The 22,257-nt window shown below is 35.2% G+C and overlaps 3 protein-coding genes across 3 annotated transcripts; 1 reads left to right on the plus strand and 2 right to left on the minus strand.

The window, feature by feature from the left end:
* The first annotated feature begins 1,784 nt into the window (after positions 1-1,784).
* Positions 1,785-5,202, plus strand: LOC110717924 (cell division cycle 20.1, cofactor of APC complex-like). The gene is made up of 5 exons (XM_021896719.1): positions 1,785-2,726; positions 2,827-3,102; positions 3,822-4,091; positions 4,209-4,790; positions 4,885-5,202. The coding sequence occupies exons 1-5, from the start codon at positions 2,676-2,678 to the stop codon at positions 5,020-5,022; spliced, it is 1,317 nt and encodes a 438-aa protein (XP_021752411.1). The 5' UTR covers positions 1,785-2,675; the 3' UTR covers positions 5,023-5,202.
* Positions 5,203-5,588: 386 nt separating this feature from the next.
* On the minus strand, positions 5,589-15,168 carry LOC110717958 (DEAD-box ATP-dependent RNA helicase 50-like). The gene is made up of 9 exons (XM_021896758.1): positions 13,601-15,168; positions 13,092-13,303; positions 11,690-12,234; positions 10,181-10,375; positions 9,485-9,672; positions 7,259-7,472; positions 6,707-6,838; positions 6,452-6,627; positions 5,589-6,094 (listed from the first exon to the last, which is right to left on the minus strand). The coding sequence occupies exons 1-9, from the start codon at positions 13,747-13,749 to the stop codon at positions 5,857-5,859; spliced, it is 2,049 nt and encodes a 682-aa protein (XP_021752450.1). The 5' UTR covers positions 13,750-15,168; the 3' UTR covers positions 5,589-5,856.
* Positions 15,169-15,293: 125 nt separating this feature from the next.
* Positions 15,294-22,154, minus strand: LOC110717959 (pectin acetylesterase 10-like). The gene is made up of 12 exons (XM_021896759.1): positions 21,696-22,154; positions 20,468-20,550; positions 20,204-20,333; positions 20,010-20,083; positions 19,716-19,802; positions 19,513-19,637; positions 18,886-18,946; positions 18,476-18,529; positions 18,297-18,374; positions 17,388-17,493; positions 17,121-17,266; positions 15,294-16,010 (listed from the first exon to the last, which is right to left on the minus strand). Exons 1-12 carry the CDS (start codon positions 21,904-21,906, stop codon positions 15,897-15,899), a joined length of 1,269 nt encoding a protein of 422 aa, XP_021752451.1. The 5' UTR covers positions 21,907-22,154; the 3' UTR covers positions 15,294-15,896.
* Between the last annotated feature and the right edge of the window lie 103 nt (positions 22,155-22,257).

Here is a 22,257-nt window from a genome sequence, read left to right on the forward strand (position 1 = left end):
ATATAATAAAAAGAATTTATAATTGTGTATATTTCAAGTCATAATATCACTCAAAACATTTAAAATTTTTGTATTAACATAAATCAAACTACAAAAAATTAAAATAATACAAACAAAATAAAATTTATGTAGTGGACTTTGTAATTAGACGGAGTAATCACATATATATATAGGATTAATATTTGTTTTCCATAAGATTAGCTATATATAACTTAAGATAATATACTGTGTAAAGTTACTTTACAGTCAATATTTAGTTTTTCCAAAAAAAAAATGGAAGAGGAAAAATAAAAGTTTAGGTAAGAAAAAATTAAAGGAAAAGCTGACACATGTACAATTTGAGGAAAAAGAAGATGTCAGCGGTTGCTATTTTAGTATTAGTTACTAAATTAGTTTCGTGCGATGCACGATTTGACAAATCGTCAAATACTCTCTCCGTCCCATAATACTTGGGACGTTGGGGTGGACACGTAGTTTAAGAAAATTACAAGTAGGTCCATTTAAAACATTTGTTTATTATATAAATGATTCTCTTTTTTATTTTTATATTGTAAGAAAACAAAAAGTGAGAGAGGTGGGGGTAGTGAGGAGAGAAAAAATGTAGGATTTAATTGGATTTTGGTGTTTGTGGTCCCAAAGAGAGTATAGGAAAATATTTTTTTATTAGTGGTCACATTCCATATTTAGTAAAGTGTCAAGTATTTTGAGACGGACAAAAATGGTAACTGTGTCAAGCATTATGGGACAAAGGAAGTAATTTGTTATATCGTCACAATTGTGAAATTATTGGACTAAGTTTGTTTCATTAATTGATATAAATTTTCAAATTATAAAGATAAAAAATGAAAATTACACATGCATATTTTTTTTTGGAAAATTGGAGTATCAGTGAAGTAGCTGACCAAAAAAAAATAAAAAAATTGTTGACATCCCATATAGTTTAGGCGGGAAAATTTTCTGCCACAACTCGACATGTGTACACTTATGGGAAAGGATGATGTCAGCAGTTGTTACTTTAGTATTAGTTATAGATAGATAGATTTGAATTGAAAAATGTTGAATGGGCTTAGCATTTGAGCGGGAAATCTTTTCATGAGATAGTGCCACGTGTACAGCTTTGAAAAAAGATGACGTCAGCGGTTGCTAATTTAGTATTAGTTATAGATTGTAAGAGATTTCCAAAAATGAAACTCTAGCTTATAAAAAAAAAGGACAAAAATAGTAATTCTGGCTTATAAAAAAAAACGGAGGGAGTAGTAACTTTGTATCATGCAATTAGGTTGCACAAGAACGGGTATTGACACGGATATTGGTACGAAACGGATATGGAAAAACGTTTATATAAAAAATAAGGGACACGGGTACGTGATGTTATAATTCATATAGTGTAATATATTTGTCATTCCATTCTCTCATTAGATAATACTATGTCATATGAACAATGAACTATATATAAAGGCACCCATATTATTTAACTATTACCTTATTTTATCTAACTTTACATAAACTTTCTTATTAAAAAAATTGATGAAAAAGATTAGGTGGCGTGTCACGAAGCACAACAAACCATATCATATAGTAGGATACGGTGTGAGACGTATCGTCGTGTGCTCAATGAGTGTCGGTGTCTGTCACAGTGTCCGACACGGACACGACAGTTGAATGAAGTGTCATGTATCCAATTCAAAACTTCAATTTGCCTAAGCTATTTCGGATTCTTCTAAGCTAGTTAATTTGACTGCATCCAATCTACATGTGGTAACGGTAGAATAAGTTTAATGGAGAATGTTAAATATTTTAGTTATGGAGAGAAAAGGGTATATATATGTTTTTTTTAATTGGACCGAAGAATTAAGTAAAATCTCTGGGTCGAGAAATTAAAAAAATCGGTGTTCAGTTTGGTTTAGTTCAAAACCCTTTAAAAATCGATCTTAGATCATATCGTCTTTTTTTTTTTTTTGTTTAAAATTATGAATAAAACCTGTAAAATATATACTTTTTACCTTATAAATGACTATATTTACTGTAACAATAATTGGTAAAACACATAAAAAAAAAAAAAAAAAATTGAAGTCATTGAACAAAACCCCTTCCTAACAAAATTCACCAACATAAAACCGTACTAAGTACTGTACATTTTAACACGGGTCTTAAAAATCATAAATGGTCAAAAAGGAAAAATAAAATAAAAATAGGGACAACGTGATTAATGTGGTGCTAGCCAAATAACAACTCATAATTACGGTCTAGCAATCTACTTACCCACAAAATGACTTGATTGTACGAGTTAAGTAAACAGAAGCGCGCCCTTAAACATTATTTTACCATTATAAAAACATTCAACCTGTTTTCCAAAGTATTTTCCTCATTTTCATTCATCATCTCCGTCAATTGATCGACGCTTGAATTTGGTGAAATCGCTCTCAATTTCTCTCTCTCCTCTGCAAGCGCCAACCTTTCGTTGTCGTCATTTCGTAACTTCTTTTTATTTCTTCCAATTTCTCATCTTCTTTAATACTAACTCTGTTTTGTTTTGCTCTGTATTTTTCTTCTTTCTGTATTATTTTTGTTATTGTTATTGTTGTTGTTGTTGTTGTTGTTTTGTTTTGAATTTTAGGGTTTTTTCGGAATTCGTCGGAACTTGGTAATTCTTGCGATCCAATCTATTTTACACCATGTCAATTCACATTCGCTACAATTTGACCCATAATCGAATTAAAGAAAATGTAAGACCTCTAATTCTATTTTTATCTGAATAATTGTCGGATTATTAGGTTAACGGCTACTGATAATTTGTATTTTTTGGGAATGATTTGAAAAAATCAGTTGGAGTTGGATAGATTTATTCCAAGTAGGTCGGCTATGGATTTCCATTATGCGCACTACATGCTGACAGAAGGGTGGAAGGAGAAGAAGAAGGAGGAGGATCAATCTCCCTTTTCGCCGTCAAAGGAAGCGTACCGGCAGCGTTTGAAGGAGGTGTTTGGGATGAATAGGTCTAGAATTCTTGCTTTCAGTAACAAGCCACCCGCCCCACTTCCCCTTGCCACCCCCAACTTGGAGGCTGTGTCTCTTCCAAAGCGAATACGTCGTGTTCCTCAGGTATATAGACTTTTCTCTGATTATGTTTTCGGTTATGTGTTATAATTTGGTGTTGTGGAAATGTGTCTGAATATGTAAGAGTTAGACGAGTATGTCTTAAAAATTTAGTAATGTTGATTATTAAGAGTTAAGACCTTGATCATCAATTTGTTTCAAATGGTTGAAATTGGTACTTATTTCTATTGTTTTAAAGAAGAAAATTTATCATGAACCCTTGTGTTATTTACTTATTTATTTATTACTTGAAGTTTGATATTATGATGGTGTTTGATAAAATTTATATGTATGATTGTCTTATTTCTACTGTCAAATTATCTGTTTAGGGCTTAGTGTATGATAAATGTGCACGTATTGGCAACAATTTTCCAATGTTCTTAAGCAAAAGAGGAAAAATGTTACATAGTACGAAGTATGATTTAATATCTATTGAGTATGCTTTTTATTTATGGACTTATGAGGCATAATTTTGAAAATTTCAATGAATACTATATCTTATTTTCAGAGTTTCTGAATGTGTTTGTATCATTGTATGTATAGATGTTAGGTATGAGTTACCAATCATCTTTAACTGAAGTGCCTAGTCTTGCTTAGCCTACACATGTGAACTTGCCTATTGCTTAGTGCCTAGACTCCAAGATCATATTCTTACTGTGTTCTGCTCTTTTTTGATCTTTTCTTGGTGTTCAATTCTTAAAATTTACACTGTGATTGTGTTGCAGACTGCAGAGCGCATACTGGATTGCCCTGGCCTGATAAATGACTATTACTTGAACTTACTCGATTGGGGTAAGGGCAATGTTCTTGCTATTGCTCTTGAAAACACTGTATACCTGTGGGATGCATCCACACATACTACATTGGAGCTTGTGACTGTTTCTGATGATGAAGGCCCAGTAACTAGTGTGAGTTGGGCGCCTGATTGTCGTCATATTGCCATTGGCTTGGACAATTCTAAAATTCAGGTCTGGGATTCTACTGCCAGTAGAAAGGTGAATAAATCTAACTTGCATACTTTATTTCTTGTTTTTGTTAGTAGTCCTGGTTTCTCATCTGCTTGAGTTTTATGTTTCGCTTGATTTCTTACTGTTATTGTTTTGTTCTTGCAGGTGAGAACATTAAGGGAAGGTCACCAAGCTCGTATTGGTTCACTGGCTTGGAACAGAAACATCCTCACCACTGGATCAGCAGACAGCAGAATCATAAACAATGACTTGAGAGTTAGGAGTCATATAGTTGAAACTTACAGAGGACATCGGCATGAAGTTTGTGGGTTGAAATGGTCACCTTCAGGTCGATATCTAGCCAGTGGAGGCAACGACAACCTTGTGCACATCTGGGATCGATCAATGGCCAGTTTCAATTCTGCCACTCAGTGGCTGCACAGGATTCAAGACCACACTGCTGCAGTTAAAGCCCTTGCTTGGTGTCCCTTTCAGAGTAACATGCTGGCTTCTGGAGGAGGCATGAACGATCAATGCATAAAATTCTGGAACATTAATACTGGTGCATGCTTGAACTCGGTAAACACTGGATCCCAGGTTTCGGCTTTGATATGGAGCAATAATGAACGCGAGCTGCTGAGCTCACATGGGCTTCCTGATAACAATTTAATTTTGTGGAAATATCCATCAATGGTGCAGATGGCAGAGCTTACTGGGCATACGTCCAGAGTACTTTTCATGTCTCAGGTAATTTTTCTTGGTTTATTGAGAACTGCAGCTTCTATTTCTCAAGTTACCTCATTATTTGTATTTTACTGATTTTTTGGAATTTATGTTACAGAGTCCTGATGGCTTGGCAGTAGCTTCTGCAGGGGACGAGACCTTGCGCATCTGGAATGTATTTGGCAATCCAGACCAAGCGACGCCTAAGAAAGAAGTGACTCATGAGCCATTTGCTCATGTGAGTCGCATCCGTTGATACAGGGGATCATTAATCTAAAATGTTTCTGTCTATATATTTTGTAATTACTGGATACATTCTTAGTTTGTTATTATAGTTAGTCCATATATATACCTAATTTCTAGGATTAAGCTTAGGTTAGTTGTTACCATTGTAGTTTGTTTATATAACTGATCATTGCAATATACTTGAGCTTCCCAACTATTCTATTCTCAACATGGTATCAAAATTTTGGTTCTCTTTTCTTAGTCTTGAAATGCATAAAGCACAAATCAACCACTAAAATGAAAGAAATAACTCTGTCAAAATTTCTTAATTAGGGGGCAATAAACCCTAGTTGAATCAAATCATACCTTGATCAACGCGGTTAGCTAAATGAATCGAGTTCTTTTACCTCTTATTTCCCTCTGTTTCATATCTCCTAAATCACTGCCGTGCACCACCGTTATCAACTTACCCAGCCCCTTTTACAAGTAACTTAGGCAAGCATTAGCACCTTCAGTGGTGACCCAACTCATTTTACATTAGCACATCGGCATTTGGCACCTTGTGTTTTTAGACAAATATAACTCCTAGCCTCTCCATGGATCAATAAAACATCATACTGACATACTGTATATTTTAGCATATCTTACTTTTATCAACATGCACGAATCAAAAAAATTCATACATTTTACCAGATCATACTATAATGACTCCTACTTCTCGCAACTATAACTTGTTAAAATGATTAGCTATGATTTATTTTACAACTCAAAAATGTAGGAGTCAAAGGTTAAAAATTACACAAGTAACCTGACCCCTTGCATTACTAATTTCAACATTCACAAGTGCAGGTCTGTCTGAGACTTATCACCGTACTAATTCATAAGCAGAAGGCACTTCATGTAAAGGATGACCCTTTTCATTTCTTTCAATGATCCTCCTTGCCAGAGAAACTTGCTTACCAACGACAAACACAAAAGCCTTGCCTATACCTCCTGCACCTCTTGCTGTTCTGCCAACACGACGTACATATTCACTGGGATCGCGAGGGAAATCAAACAGTACAACGTGATCCACGCTGGGAAAGTCAATTCCCCGTGAAGCCCTATAACAATGTTTTAGCACTCAAAATTAGGAACTCCTAACACAGGATGTGAGTAGCTGAGTATTATACTACTTTAAACAAAGCAAGATGGCCAAATTAAAACAAATCTAACAATTGATTTTGTAAAATGCAATTTTCATTTCATCCCTAAGTAGCGATGTCAGTGACAAAGGGACTGAAATCTTCACAGATGGACAAAATATTCTGAATCGGTCAAGTCCAAAATCCTATATATATAAATGATCAAAATTGCCAATACTCTTTAGCTGTAGACAAGTTTGATCAACATAACTAAAACATAAATAGAGAAGAGCCAAGCTTATTTTTGGTTATTACTAAAAAGCATCAGTGACAAACCTGTCGGTGCAAATTAGAAACAGAGAACGATTTTCTGTTTTTGAATTAAGGAACTCCTTCATATTTGTGATCCTTGTTTCTTGTTCCAAAGCAGCATGAAATGGTAAAACTCGTATCTGATTTTCCTTTCTATCAAGACGTCTCAGGGCATTCTCAACCTTTCGACATGTCTCAATCTACATATATCAAAGACTGAAAGTAAGAACAATCAAATCATTCACAAGTGCGCACAGAATGGAAAGTAGTCCAAATTACCTTATTACAGAATATAATAGTCCTAGAAACTCGAATCTCCTCTGCAAGCCTCAAAAGGGCAGACTTCTTATTGGAAAATGCTGTTTCTGGGGTCTTTTCTGACCCTTCATTCCCACTACAATCTACAAGAACCTGCCCAGCAACAGTAATTGGTTGAGTCTACCACATTGTCATTTGTTTTAGATTTTTTCAGTTCCTACATGTCAAATCTATAGTATGAGCCACGGGCTTCAACATGTCACTACAGTTACAGCCTACAGAATTCACTTCACAGTAAAGGTAAAGCTAATATCTCTGCTTTGAAAAACCAAAAGATGATCCAATGGTTTTAATTAAGCCTTTGTGCCACTCTTAAAGCATAAATAAAAACCAAAAATCTCCGCTTTATGTTTTGAATATTTAAGCTTCCATATAGCAGATTTGGAAACTTATTGAGATTCTACAAAACTAGACTGGCATAGCATACAGAAAGAATTTTTGCGCACAATTTAAGTAATGTCAGATAACAGATTCAAAGAGGTTGTTTCAAAATGAATGTAGTATGATATGCACCTCTTCAAGACCGGAGCTCGTCCGGTGCATTCCAGGACCCATGATCACCTCACTATCTGGGAAGGTCTCAACTAGTTTGTTGTAAATTTCCACAGGTAATGTGGCGGTCACGAAGAGGTACTGCGTAGTAACCGGTGCCGTGTTAATTAGACTATGCAAAGCTTGTTCAAAATCTTCATCACTATAGAGTATATCCACTTCATCCAACACAGCACTGTGACATAAATTTAACAGTAAGATAACAGTGAAACTACTCAGCTGTCATTAGAGTAGGCCTACAAGATCTGAAGGTATATTAAAGAAAAAAAAAGGCAAGCCCTTAACCAAGGTCATATCAAGCATCGTACAATCAACTTGCAATGTCACCCAATATGAAACAAGCAAACATCTCATTACACAAAGACATTTATTGTAGAGCAATACTGGTAGGATGGAAGGCCTTGACTATGAATTTCCTTTTACAAGACCATGGTCTCAATACTTATAACATGACCTAGTTTGACTTCCAGATTTGACTAAATTTGGACCTTATTTGTACACTAATCCTTAAGATAACTCATTGGATTCGTATTAATGTGTACTATCCAAATATGAAATTTTTGTAATTTATTATTATTATGGAATAAAAGAAATTTTGCGATAAATAAACTCAAATAAAAAGATATGATCTGGTCTGGTATGATCTATTGATCTGATATTTCTGAAATATGCAAATATCTGCTTAAAAAAACTGACTGACCATAATCTTAAGGCCTTGACAGTAAAAACAATTGATATGTAAGTGATTCATAATCCAGTAATCCCAATTAATAGTCACCTTATGATGGTACTATTCTCATAATCTCTATGAAATCTTCAAACCTCAACGTCCCATCTGCAACAAGGAATTATGGACACCATTGTTGAAGGACTAGCTTTTTGTCAATTGACAGGTTACACTACCATCTTTTGTTGATTCTTGCAATGAATTCATCTACTTGTATTCATTTTGCCAAAGACTTTTCTCAGCTCTCAAGGATGTATATATGTAGTAATGAGAGTTTGTCACTCAATCATACAGGTTAAACCAGCTTACACAGTTGCATTGGAAGACAATATTTATAAAAATTGTCCTTAAAATTTTCAAACACAGTGCATCATCATCAGAAGTTCAGAACAGATTAAGTAAGATGCTTTATCCTGGTACTACTGACAAGAGATCAAATTTTATGACCGTCTAATTGGGACCTATCATTTGCTCTTATCACTTACTCTTTCATCCCACGAAGTTATCCTAAATTGGATGTCCCATTGTGTTTGCCCATTCCCTTACTAGTATATGTTCCTCCCTTAACAATCCATGTGCAACCACAAAAGACAAAAAAGAACACTACATCCTTTCAAATGAACTCTTTAAAAGGTAAATTAAAGGGTATAAGAGGCAATGTTAGTGGGATGGAGGGAGTTATATCCTGTTAATCTTGTGAGAGAATGTGCTTAGTATCTAGCTCAATCATGTATATTTATGTCTAGGGGTGGAAAATGATCATTCTCATTGGGTTTGATTTAAGTTATTTCAGTTTGGGTAGTATTAGGCTGATGAGTCATTTGATTCAGTTCAGATCAATTCAGTCAGGATCACATTGGATCTATTGAAATTTAACTGTTATGAAAAATCAATCATATTAGTCATAGTATCTTTGAGTTGGCTCAAGCTCCAACGGGGTCCAGATAATTTTGGTTTGAGTCAAAAATCATAGTATTTAGTTTTGGGTGACTTGAATTTCCCAGGTATAATCATATCTATAATCTACAGCACAACCGCCTAATTCCAGACTAGGAAATTCAGTATCTAAAATGTATATTCTATCCACAAGTTGAGATGACCTCACAGTTGACAACAAACTAGAAAAGAAGAAAGAGAAAACCTTCAATGTTTCAAACTGATTTTCTACTTATGCAACTACAACTAATTTCTTCACTAGAATCAAAAGTGTTTCCTTATTGACAACATGGTAAACAAGGTAACAGATTCTCTCACATGTAAGCAGGTATAATCATAAGGCAGAAAAGATATTAAAAATAATGCTTCTTTTATCATCACATAAATAAATATATAACGGAGTAATTAATAAGTAATATAAATAAGGGAGCATAATTACTACTGTGGAAGAAACTGCTAAGAGTTTTTGTCTATTCAGTAATAAGGTTATGTCCAATCTGAGAGAGAGAGAGAGAGAGAGATACCATCTAAGGTTTGTTAAATGTAAAAACCCTTCTTTGATTAAGTACATGAAACGTCCCGGTGTGGCAATAAGCACGTCCAAATCCTGTTCAAGAGTCTGCAACTGAGTTCGCTGTCGAAAGCCTCCTGTTGCAACCATAGAGCGGAAAGGAACACCATGTTTTGAGATGGATCGACAATTCAGCAGAACCTGCATTTAAACATGAGCGAAACAGAATGCAGATTCAGTGTAACAAAATTTTAAAAACAAGACAGTCTAGAGCCACTGTCACAGGATGGACCCCATTAAGAACAGGATTTCAGAACACTTCTGACTAGTTATTCTAATTTCAGGCACATATGCTCCATGCTCCTCGCATATATTAAAATTCACAATTGACAATAATGTTCAAATCTTTAGTTTTAACTTGCATATCATGTATTTGTAACATATCAATCAATTAAGGAAAACCATTAACAAAGAAAATGATGTGTTTCTCAAGTATATCCCGGGTAAAACAAGTATATTCAAAAGAAAAGGGCCTGTCAATATGTGAAGCTTAAGAAGAAACATAAGAAATGCCTTCAAAGAAAATTTATGTCATAAATGAGCATATTGAGCAATAACAAAACAGGTATAATATTAAAAATAGAAGCATATTAAGCACTAGATGATGCAAAAGCAAGAAGATGGCAATCATGGCACAGTATCAGCTCACCTGGGAAGCTAGCTCGGCAGTTGGGACTAATATTACAGCTCGAGGACTTTTTGATGCCGATTTACTAATTCCTTCAATCTCTTCTTGTCTAAGACGCTGAATAACTGGAGCCAGGTATGCCAACGTTTTCCCTGATCCACTTTGATCAGCTATAATGCAGCTCTTCCCTTCTACAACAGGAGAATATGCCATTGCCTGCATTCAACAATCTCAAGTGATAGTAAGTCTCATGAAGTGTATATAGCACTCATATAGTATACAAAACATAATGGAAACCAATCAGAAGTACTGTAATTTTTCCTTTATGTTTAATATTGGCATTAACTTTCAGAAAAATAATAAGAAGCTTTTAGCCTCGGAGAAAAATAGCTTCTGAATTACTCCGCAGTCTGCACAATATGATGCAGTTAATTGGGCAAATAGGGGGTTTGGTAGGAATACCATGACAGTATGGTGCAAAATGGATGTCAGATTTTGGATGGAATTAAAAGTCAGCTATTCCGTTACAGAACGGTTGTTCAGTAATATATTTTGGGATTTTCCATTCTGCAGAATCCACGACAAAAATCACGTCCTTTTCACCACGTATTCCATTATGTAACAGTGACTCACCACGTTAGAACAATTTTTTTACCTGTTACATCCTGTCTTTTATTTAAATTGGCCAAAAATATATAGTATGGAATAATAAGTTATGTAGTTTATAAAACATGATATTTTAAGTAGCATGATACTTTACCACATTATGCAGTTTAAAATTGGCAATATTTCACTTTTGTTGTCAAATATAGCTAATTATGACCAATTCTTATTGATCAGTAACTATGCTTTAAGCATCTAAAAAGATTTTCTAATAGAAAATCAGTTGAGACGAATGTAAATAGTGTTTACACATCATAAGCAAATACTCCATATATCTAAGTAATAATATCCATGCTAAATATCCACAAGTATTGAGGAGTAAATAAATGAGTAGGTATTAACCAATAGCATGTAAGTGTAGTGAGAACAGAAATATCAATAAGATAAATATGCATTTGATTCCTCCAACCCACATTAGTTCAAACATTTATAACAGTACAAAATTTTAATAGAAAAGGGGATGTGAAGGGAGTCAGTGAGGTATTTGTATGGTTATTCTAATGGAAAAGTGGGTGTGAAACGAGATTGTGGGTCCAACAGGGAGCTGTCAAACCGCTGCACCTATAAGACCTTTGCACACAAGAACTGACATACATATCATATGCAGAAATCATCTAGTAGACAGGCAATATAACAGATTGTAGCAGTCACATGTAATTCAAGTTCAAACTTTAACAAACAAGAAAAGGAATCACTTTGAACCAATAAATTAAATGACACAACTGACCAGATTCTACTGTTTGCAAGAGCGAGAAAAGACAAACACAAGACTAGATGATACACAATAGGTTCATGAATGCAGTAAATTGGACAAGAGAGTAGCTTGAAAACTCCAAATGAACTTTTACAAGCAATAAATTGATGTACCTGAATGTTTGAAGGGCGAACAAAATCCTGTACCCTCAGAGCCTCAATCATTTCATCACCACAACCCGATTCTCTAAATGATTTTCGACTGAAAAAGTCACTCCCAGCATTATATTTACGTGTAGGTTTCAAGTCTCTTGATTCACCCCTATAACCACGTCTTGGTTCTCTATCATTCCATCCTCTTGAATGAGTAGCAGAAACATATGAGCCAGCATCAGTCAAGTTATCCTTTGGCTCAAAAGGTTTCCTTGACAATTTATTTTCCATGAGCTGCTCAATGCCACTCTTAGCAGAAATATTTTTCTTTCTGATCCAGACACCTTGAGGATCCGACGATACAATTGGATCATCATCGTCATCATCATCTAGTTCATCCATATCTGGTTCTTCATATCTATGCTCGTTAATTTTCTCCTTTTCCCTTGAAGTCTTTCTTACAATGCTTTTGATTTTGACAGCTTTCAACCTTCCAACACCCTTGGACAATCTTAGAGTAGTTGGAGACGAACGAACATTTTTGTGAGCGGACGAAGGTTCACTGCCTATGAAGGATACATCGAAAAGTAAAAAAGAAAAATAAATTTGTTAAAATAAAAAATATAAAATCAAGGATACAGAATTTTCTTTACAAAATAAAAAAAAAAAAAAAAAACTTTCATTTATTAGAACTCATATCAAACCCTTTTTTAATGATCAAATTAATGGATAAATAGGAAGATCTTTGCATAACCCAGCATAACATATGGAAGTGAATGGCTTCTTAAAAAGCGAGTAGAACATAAAAGAAAAGAAGGAACTCTAAAGTTAGTTGTTCATTGTTTTTCTTTTTTGTTCCAAATCAATCAATCAACCAATCAAAGCCTTTATCCCATAAGTGGGGTCGGCTACATGAACCAACAGTGATTATTCCATATAGTTATCCACAAAAATCTTCCTCCTCTATCCCTTACAATCAAATGCCTCATTCTCGTACAAATCCATATACTTCATATCCTTCCTAACTCCTTCCAACCAAGAAGATAAATACTTTAGTTCATTCGTTAACAACAACCATACAAATCACACCTCCACCACCTCTTTCCTTTTCCTCTAAGTTCATCCGTTAACAATAACCATACAAGTCACAACTCCACCACCCCTTTCCTTTTATCCTAAGTTCATTTGTTAAACCAAGAAGATTGTTTTCTTCTATTAATACCAAGAAGGCAGCGACGAAAGGTGAAAGCATAATAACAAGCATTAACTTCAGAAACATTGCACATAAAATGCATTAAACCGAGAATTGGCAGGCTGGCAACATAAGTAAGTTTCATAAATCATAATCAAAGAGGTTATCAAGTTATGTTAACACAACTACACAAGTCCATTACACAGAATCTATAAGCTAAAAAAGATGTACCTTCAATATTTTCCCGAGCATTCGAAGATTTCTTCTGATCCTTACTTGGAGTCCAGGAAAGTACTTTCTTACTAGGAATTGAAGGTTCAACATCATCAACTCCACCCCAAAGAATCACTTTCTCACCACTCTCCTCATCAATCAACTCGTACGCCCCCGGTGTATCCATCGGCCTCTTCTTGTAACAAGCATTAACCCTAACCGTCATACTTCTACAAAATCCAACAATTCCTTAGCAGGAAATTCCAGGTTTATCTCTTTACTAAACACACACAAATACTGTATATAATCGAAATTACATAATTGCGTTTCAACTTCATATTACAAATTTCGATAATATTCACTTTAGAAGAAAAAAAAAAAAAAGCATACAGTTGAATTCACAGTTATTATCAGAAATTCAAATTCAATTGAAAATTCATAATTACAAATAATGGATGAAATTGAGTATGATAATCAACAATATGATTAAGAATGAATTGAGTTAAGGAAGTAATTGAAGTTCATACCTTGATTTAGGCGTAAAAATGGCGGGAAGTTTGGGGTTAGCTGCGAGGTGAGGACGCCATGGATGGAATGAACGGAAGCGCTGTGAGAGTAGAGACATGAATTTGGGTTGAGCAAAGGCGGTGTTAAAGGATGATGAAGAAACCGCCATTGCTGAACTTCTGAGCTTGTTTGGCTGTGAAATTCTCTCTCCTCTGCTACTGTTGAAATCCGTGAAGAAGATGAATTGTTGTGTGCCTCTGTTGGCTCTGTACTGGGAGTTTGTGACTCTTGTCCCGCCTTTTCGTTAGGAGTGAATGTGATAACATGGTTATTAAACTGGTATAATAATTAGGGCCGTTTGGTTGGCGGTGTTCATTAAAGTAAATGGGAATCAATTGTCTTGATTCTCTTTGTTGTTATTTGTTACGCCTTTTTCCCCATTCCATTTTACCTTTTCATTCCCCTAAATTCTTCTAAGTTGATTCCCCACCCCAATAGGTATTTCCATTCTCATTCCTTAGCCACTACTAGACCACCATACCACCACCCTCTTACCTACCCAAATCACCGAAAAGTCGCACCACCACACCACGGCCAGCCACATCACCACTCGCCGCCTCTCTCCCACCCCTCGTCGCACCTCCCCTCCCTTCGTCGACCATCCTCACTCTCAAAAACCCACCATCGAAAAACCTAAAAAACCTAAAAAAAACCCATCTCCCTCACTGTAAAACGGACGACCGACCCTCCCCCACCATCGAAACCCTAGGCGGTAGGGTTTCGATGGGTGGGGGAGGGCTGACCGATGGGTTTTACGGGGAGTGAGACTAGATTCTAGGGTTTTCTGGGCTAAGGGAGGTTTCTCGGGGGAGGGATCAGCTGCGCTGGGTCGGCAGGGGTGGGGGAGGGTTGGCGTAGGGCGGCGAATGGTGGGGGAGGTGCGGTGAGTGGTTTGGTGGATAGATGGTGGCTGGAAAAGGTGGAAAGTTAATGAATTAGGTGGATGTGTGGTGGTGGTGGGACTAGTGGGATTTGTTTCCCTTTGTTTTTAAAACAAACAACATAGCAAATATATGGTATTTTCATTCCATTCTTTTCTTTTCCCTTTGTTCAATCCATTTCGATTACCCCTTGCGAACCAAACGACCCCTTAGTGAAATTGGCGGAGAAAATACAAGTTTACCACATTGTTTGTTTATAAGTGGCAAATTCGTAATGTAATAAAATTGCGTAATTTTACCCTATTCATGGCTATTTATGGTGTTAGCAGCTTTATCTAAATTTACCCAAAAGTATTATGGAGTATTTCCTTTGTTGATACATTTTATTTAGACGTGTTTGCTAATGCATTAATAATAATAATATCTTCAATTTTGTACAACCAAAAATTATAAAAATTTAATATTTAGAAAATAGACGTTGAAACAAATCAAACAAGACGCTACTCGATTATATATTTTTTTTCCCTTATGGGTCACAATTTAGAGTCAAAGTAACTTATGTGAATAATGACGAGTCAAAACGTGTCAGCTAAAAATCCTAAAATAAAACAGCAAAAGTATAACGTTGCCACTTGAAAAACAAATGTTAGTTATTAAACTATTAAGAAGATAAAACCTGGGCAAACTCAGATATGGAGTACAATGTATCTTTCAATTTGGGCGAAAGAAAATGAGTGTGGATCGATCGTGGGAGAAAAGGTAAAGAGAGAAATAACCAAAAATGATAATGTATTACACTTAAATTTATATTAAGTATTATTGTCTTAAATTGTACTTAGACAGACATTTAAATGAACGGAAACAACATATATCATGATAAAAGCCGCCTATGCATCGCTCTGGAAACTCAGCTGCTATTCTTAATCCTTGCACAGCCGTGCATACAAGTATACAACATTATACTCTATTCCAATATACTATTTCACTGCTTTTCGTCTTTCTCCGAGGACTAACGCTTAGCCTCCACCTTTACACCTCTGAGCTCCAAGCCTATGTTTGTATAAGTACGCAACAGTGTGATTCATGAGCCATGGTTAACACTGAAACTTCCCACACAAAACTTGGGCTTAACTCAAGCACAAATGTTATAAGCTTCAATCTCAGCTATAAATTCTTCGATTACATCTCGAGCAAATCAATAGTGATTTTTGATAGCCAAAGAAAGACTTTATTGATAGATACTATGAAGTATATTCTATCTATGCTCTCTATAAAAACTATGAGATGATGTGCAACCGTATTGTATACTTTTTTTGTTTGGGTGGTGTTGGGGTTGGGCGTGGTGGGTGTGTGAATAATAAAATTAAATAAGCTTTTAAAGATGTGCAAAAACCAAATTGTGACAAGTTTTGTCACAAGGGTAGGGACAATCAATGATTTTTGTCTCTGCTCGATCAAAATACCAGTTGCCAACCGACTGTGCGATCCCCTGCATATTATAAATAACTTCTGTTAACAAGATGATTTTGAAAAGTAAAGGGAAAAGACATCCCTTTTGCCCCTAGCAACCATTTCTTTTTCTTTTTGCTCAATTTTTCTCCCTAGGTGGTGGCCGGTGGGGGGCAAATGGGATTGACTGGAGTATATATTGGATGACAACATCGTTAATCAACCCATGCAATAAATGTGGCAAGAAATAAGGGCAGTGTTGGGTCGACAACAGTAATTTGTGGTTGTGTAAAAATGGTAAAATGCTATGTTTTATATCAAAACGAGAAACAAAAACACGAAGGTGCAATATTTATAGAACAAATGCATCAACTAGAATATTAAATGAACAAATTTTCGTACAAATTTACATAGGTTGGTCTTTTATTGACAATAAGATGCAAAAAACGAGGGTACAAGAGTTGGATTGACTTTCCTAAAAAAAACATACAGAGTTTGATTGGCTTAGCTAAATAATCAAGACATTAAAGGTCATAACTATAAAAAAAATCTGGGTGGGAAATAAAAACGGCTGATAATTCAATGACGAGAAAGTCTCTACCTCTAGTCACAAAGGTCCTTGACGACTCTAGTGAGATCCTATTGGTACTAATTTGTGCATTGTTAGCGTCAATTGAGTTCTGAAAAAGAAGTCTATTTTACAAAGCCTAAATTCATATTGATGGAAATATTTTGGTACTGAAATTGGTAAACACGATTTAGTACCAATAGAATCCACTAGAGTCTAGACTAGCATTACTTGAAAATGAGCAAAACTCCTCTATTTCCCAATTGACCAAGGTTATTGGTATATCGTTGCTCTGATTGAAGCTTTTGTTGTGAAATGGCATCCAATCTTTAGTTAGTATTGTGATAGCGATTATATGAGCTGGAAATTTTTGTTCCTGGAAGTTTTAGTTACCCTAACTTTTGAATATTTTTACTATAGCTTTTAATGGAAACATGCACTATTAACGTGGGACAAAGCCCACATAGGCCTCATATACCCACAATCTAATTCAATTTTCTAAACTACAACTTGAGAAACTAAAATGGCCATTGATAGGCAAAGCTATGCTTTTTGGAGGACTATAAAACAATAAGAACATACTTTATTTCCAATGTGAGGTGAGCCAGCGGCAAACCACGTATCCTGTCTCTCAGTCTGGCCATGAGAAAAGCATGAGTTGATGAAATACCCGTTCTTTCTGAACTTACCAAAGCGCCTAATTGCACCAAGCATCTGTCCTCTAAAACCTGTTTCAAAATGGTTCAGTTTCAGTAATTTGTTTCAATGCAAGCCTATCAATAAAGTAAGAAACCATAACATAACGGATATGAAAAGACAGGAAGTGAAAATAAGATGGCTATAATGAACCTTGGAGAAATCGGATTTGTGGAGCACTACAGTGTGCATTATTCAACTTGCATCCATACCAGTTTCCGTGAGGATCAGCAGACGCAGGAGCTAAACTTGCCTGAATCTGGTTGAAGCAAAACGTAGGATCATAGGTAAGTCATCTTGGTTAATTTTCAATTATAATACGAAGTAAGGATTGTTAGAACAATAGCAGATACCCAAAAAAAAAAAAAAACAAAAAAAAAAAAAAAATGAATAAAGGTGGCAAGATTAATGCAGTCTAGAGATAGTTGAAAAGTCCAATCAACCAATCAATTAGGATCCTTCCATGTATTTACTACACAGCAAAGACAAGACAGAGACAGTAACATTTCAAATTGGTCTAGTTCTGGTCCCAAATCCAGAGCAATGGACATAACTAACCAAAAAGATGTGGGGTATTATCACATGAATTTCTCCGGTGAGGCCTTGACCCGAAGAAAAAATGTGAGGCCATGGGCACCATGGGTTCTAGGTCTAAATACTAAAACAACTCTCTTGTCAAGCAAGAACATTAGCTCTGATAAGAGCTACTTCATAATGCACTACATAAGGTATGTTAATACATACTAAGAATGATTTACTTAAATGGTCTTAGTAGTTAGTTTCTGAATGACACTTTTTAACAAGTGATAATAAGATGTGGAGGGCAGTCAAAAGCCCAGCAACTGTTGATAATAGATCCACAAATTAAGTTCTATTAGATGATGCTGATTGCCTGATTCAACCCAAATTCATAGTTAAATAGGTGACGCCATAGTAGTCTGCACACTTTTCTTTTTGAAAGACACTAGTACCACGACAAATTCAGAATAAAATTCACAATGCACACAGTGACAGACACAGTTCATCTGAAACGAATTCAAGTCAAAACATCAAAAGGCAAACCTGCCACGAGTCATATGCTGCATTGACGAGAAATAATGGTGTCTTAACATCTGCTATTAAACGGTGAGGGAAGAAACACTGGGGAAGAGAAAGTTAACAGAAGATTAGGCTTGGGGCATAAAAATGTTTGTAATTCTATTTTTAACTCATATAACATGCTTGCTTGCTAAATATGTTACCATGATAGGATTAAGGCGGCTAGTACAACTGCGAGGAAGGTGTGGACCCACAGCCTGCAAATTTCACAAGAAAGAAAAATACTTTAGTATCTAAAAAAAATAGAACTGAAAAGGTGGAAAAAGAAGAGAAAATAGATGGCTTATTAAGAGGTTTCACAAACTTCACATTTATTCTGTTCAAATGGGAAAGGAAGTCTAACTGAACAAAATTTACAAAATTGAGAGAACTTTCAATGAATGTGATCATGAAGCTGACTCCTAAAGTAAGGATAACAAGGATGACGTATGGCTGTAAAAGGCCTTGCCATATGTATCCCTCAAATTTCTACACAACTAAGTAATTAACACTTAACATAGGGTGCACATGCTTGCATAAGAGCTATATCTACTAAGTCATTTCAGAATAATACCTGCAAGCGAACAACATTCCCAAATAATTTTCTCATAGTGCGTTGACCGGCCACATCAACTCTGTAATACCAAATACAACTGTAAAAAATCATGAATGCCATTGATGCTTTCTTTTTCCTTTTGTTAGCGGGTTCTCTCTACCATTCCTCATATTCCAGCTCCGATTTCCCTTTTTTATAGATAATTTCTTTTTGTTCGACAGACATCATATAACTAATAGATCACCGCATTTAAAAATGATTCATTGCCAATTTCCAACTACATTTATCAGGATAAGATTGTGTTAGTCATGCTTTCATTTGTATGTTATTTTCATACACTTTTAACTCTACAATAATAGTAGCACTAACTTTGTGCATATGATACATTACGGAGTATTCACTTTTGAAATAATTCGGGATTTCCATCTCTTTTGATAAATAATCTTGCAAGACAGTAAAATACTCATCCAATGGGGAAAAAAAGAAAAATTATTGCATCCATGGAAAAAAGGTTGATCGCTTCAATGGTCATCAAAATACTTTACAGGAATATATTAGTCTGATTAAATAATGAGGGAGGGTTCCTTCAAAAAAAGTTTAAGAGGGAGAGAATGACTATAAGTCAATTAGGTAATAGGAGCTCACGCATCAAGGAATAACCCTGCATCACTCAGACACTTTACTCTTGTATGCCCTGGGAATAATGCTCGGAATTCATCACAATGCAGTACCGACGCCACACCCCCAGCTGAACATCCAGAGAGAAGAGCCTGTAGAATCAACTGTCAACATATGCAGATGCCCAGATACACATAAATAGGTTCCATCCAGAACAAAAGAAACATTACCTGATTTGCGTGCCTCATCCCAAGTGACTTTAGCTCCTCCATAGCCGCTGAATATATACGCTGTCCTCTAAAGTACAATTGTGCTCCCTACGAAAAAAGGCATTCAATTGAAGTATAAGGAAACAAGAATCACAGTAACTTTGACAATGCAAATATTGCTAACAGAATATGTAGTTGGTATTAATTTTAAATTTTTTTTGAATAATAGTATTAATTTTAAATTGGCTAGAATTATGTTGTGTTTTTATGATATCCTCAATTTCTTTCAGTAAAATAAACCATGGTTTTACAAACCTTATGCTGGCTATCCCCACTGAATGAGCCACCATCACAATAGCGAATTTTTACTCGGTTCCAATTGTAAAAATCTGCAGAAACCATTAACTCATTAATGAAGTAAAATTAGTCCATTGATAGAGCAGAAATCCAATAGAAATCAATAAGTAAAGAATAAAGAAGATATAACAAGTAAATGAACAAACATATACCAGGATTCTCGGAACGCTTATTGCTGAGTAATCCTGAAAACGGTATGAACTTCTCCATATACTTTGAGGAACCATGACGTGTTTTCTTTCTATACACACAATTTCTTATTGTATCACACCATCCTCCCCCCTGTTATCATCTCAAGTGACAAAATCAGTACTGCAGCCAACAAGGGGGATATTGATTCCAACTTGTAGAGCATGCCAGCTGAAGAGCAGCAATGCCAGCAACATGTCGCTAAATATTCAAGTTTTTTCACGCACCTCAAGTTGAACAAGCCAACTGTTTGCCCCTGATCCAAATCCACGGTGGAGATGGTATCCCGGCAATGATCCATCCAAGCAGACTGCACATTGAGATCAATGAGGTGCTTTATATGGAGCTATTATGGCTGTCCAATGAGAGCAATGACAGTGTCTAATATATGAAGTGTGATGCTTGGACCATAGATAAAAGTGTCAGACTCGGGTATGGATCCGAGAGTGACATGAAAAGATCTCAACTTGAAGTCTTGAAGACATGTGGACACCAATACTAGTGCCCAAAGTTATGATATGGACATGAGATCTACATTTTTCTGTTATACATGCATTAAAACAATGTTTATTGACTGAAATTGAAGTGTCCATAGTCCATACACATTCATATGATTGTCAAGTAGCCAGCATGAGCACTTGAGCTAAAATGTAGATTTACAAGCTAAAATGCAATTGCAATCCGAATCAAGTACATAGAAGAAAATCATATCTATAAAGGCAATTTTAATGACTAGATCTTCATGACTTCATGTACAAGTGATTAGAATGATTTTAATGACTACATGCTCATGTACAAGTGATCACAGTGCAATAATGACTACATGTTCATATGAAAGTGATCGCGGTGCAATCCAATTAAGAATGAACACTTCAGGAATTAGACAACACATTGAATTCTAACAAATATATAGTCCCTTCCCAAACATGGAACTAGTCATAAAATTCTAATTGCACAACAAATTTGACATCTTTATAAAGCTACTTTCCAAAAAATACATCCGATTCATCTTGCAAAGGCAAATGTACAAATGCGTGTAATTAGGACCAAATCTAAGCAGCTTAACTATAACTAGCATAACAAATCCTTAGACATCTACACTGAAGCTCTAGGAAGTTAAACAACTTTTTTTTTTGGCGTATAGTAAGTCACAAAAGACAATATGTAAACGAGATTCGATCTCTGGTATCGAAAAGTCGGCATCCAATCTAAGAAGACATTACACATCAATGAATTGAGCATGCATGCAAAATTGCAAAGTTGCAAACTATTTGAACTAAAACAATAATAAATCAGTCATGCAACAGAAAATCAAATGCTTACAAATAAATTATAGCAAAAGCAATTCAACTGACAAATAGAAATAAAACTATAATTCAAAAGACAAAAAAAAAAAAAAAAAAAAAAAAGGAAGTAATAATTATGAAAATAATAGAGAAATGAAGAGTAGTATACCAGCTCCTTTAGCAGCAGCAGAAGAAATTAGAGTGAGACCCACCAACAGAGGTCTATTAGACCACCCATTTTTCTGCTCATCATAAACAATCTCTGTCACATTTAATCCTTCAAAACAATCAACTCTTTTCCTTGAAATTAATACAAAAACAACACCCAAAACCCAGAAAATTTTCATGGGTTTATTAAACAATAACCTCAAATTTCCCATTTTGGATATCTTAAATCCTGCTTAAATCTCACTCAAAAGAATATAAATGATTTAAGAAAAATAAAATTAAAAAAATACCCTTTTTAAGAGCAAGATTTATCATAGAAATGGAAAGTAATTTGTGATTTAAAATGAAAAAAATGGATGTGAAATGGGCCACCAAGAAAGTGACAGAAACAGAAAGAGGTGAGAAATGTGAATGCAGCTGGACTTTACAGTTGTAGTTCACGGAAATGTTGGTCTTCTTACTCATTACTCATAATTATTATTAATTACATAAAAACTATAGGTTAAAAATCTTATAATAATTAATGTTGCACCGATGTGCTACAGTGATATTGTTAGCATGAA

This window comes from Chenopodium quinoa, unplaced genomic scaffold, assembly GCF_001683475.1.
Source record: "Chenopodium quinoa cultivar QQ74 unplaced genomic scaffold, ASM168347v1, whole genome shotgun sequence".
In the NCBI taxonomy this organism is placed as follows: domain Eukaryota; kingdom Viridiplantae; phylum Streptophyta; class Magnoliopsida; order Caryophyllales; family Amaranthaceae; genus Chenopodium; species Chenopodium quinoa.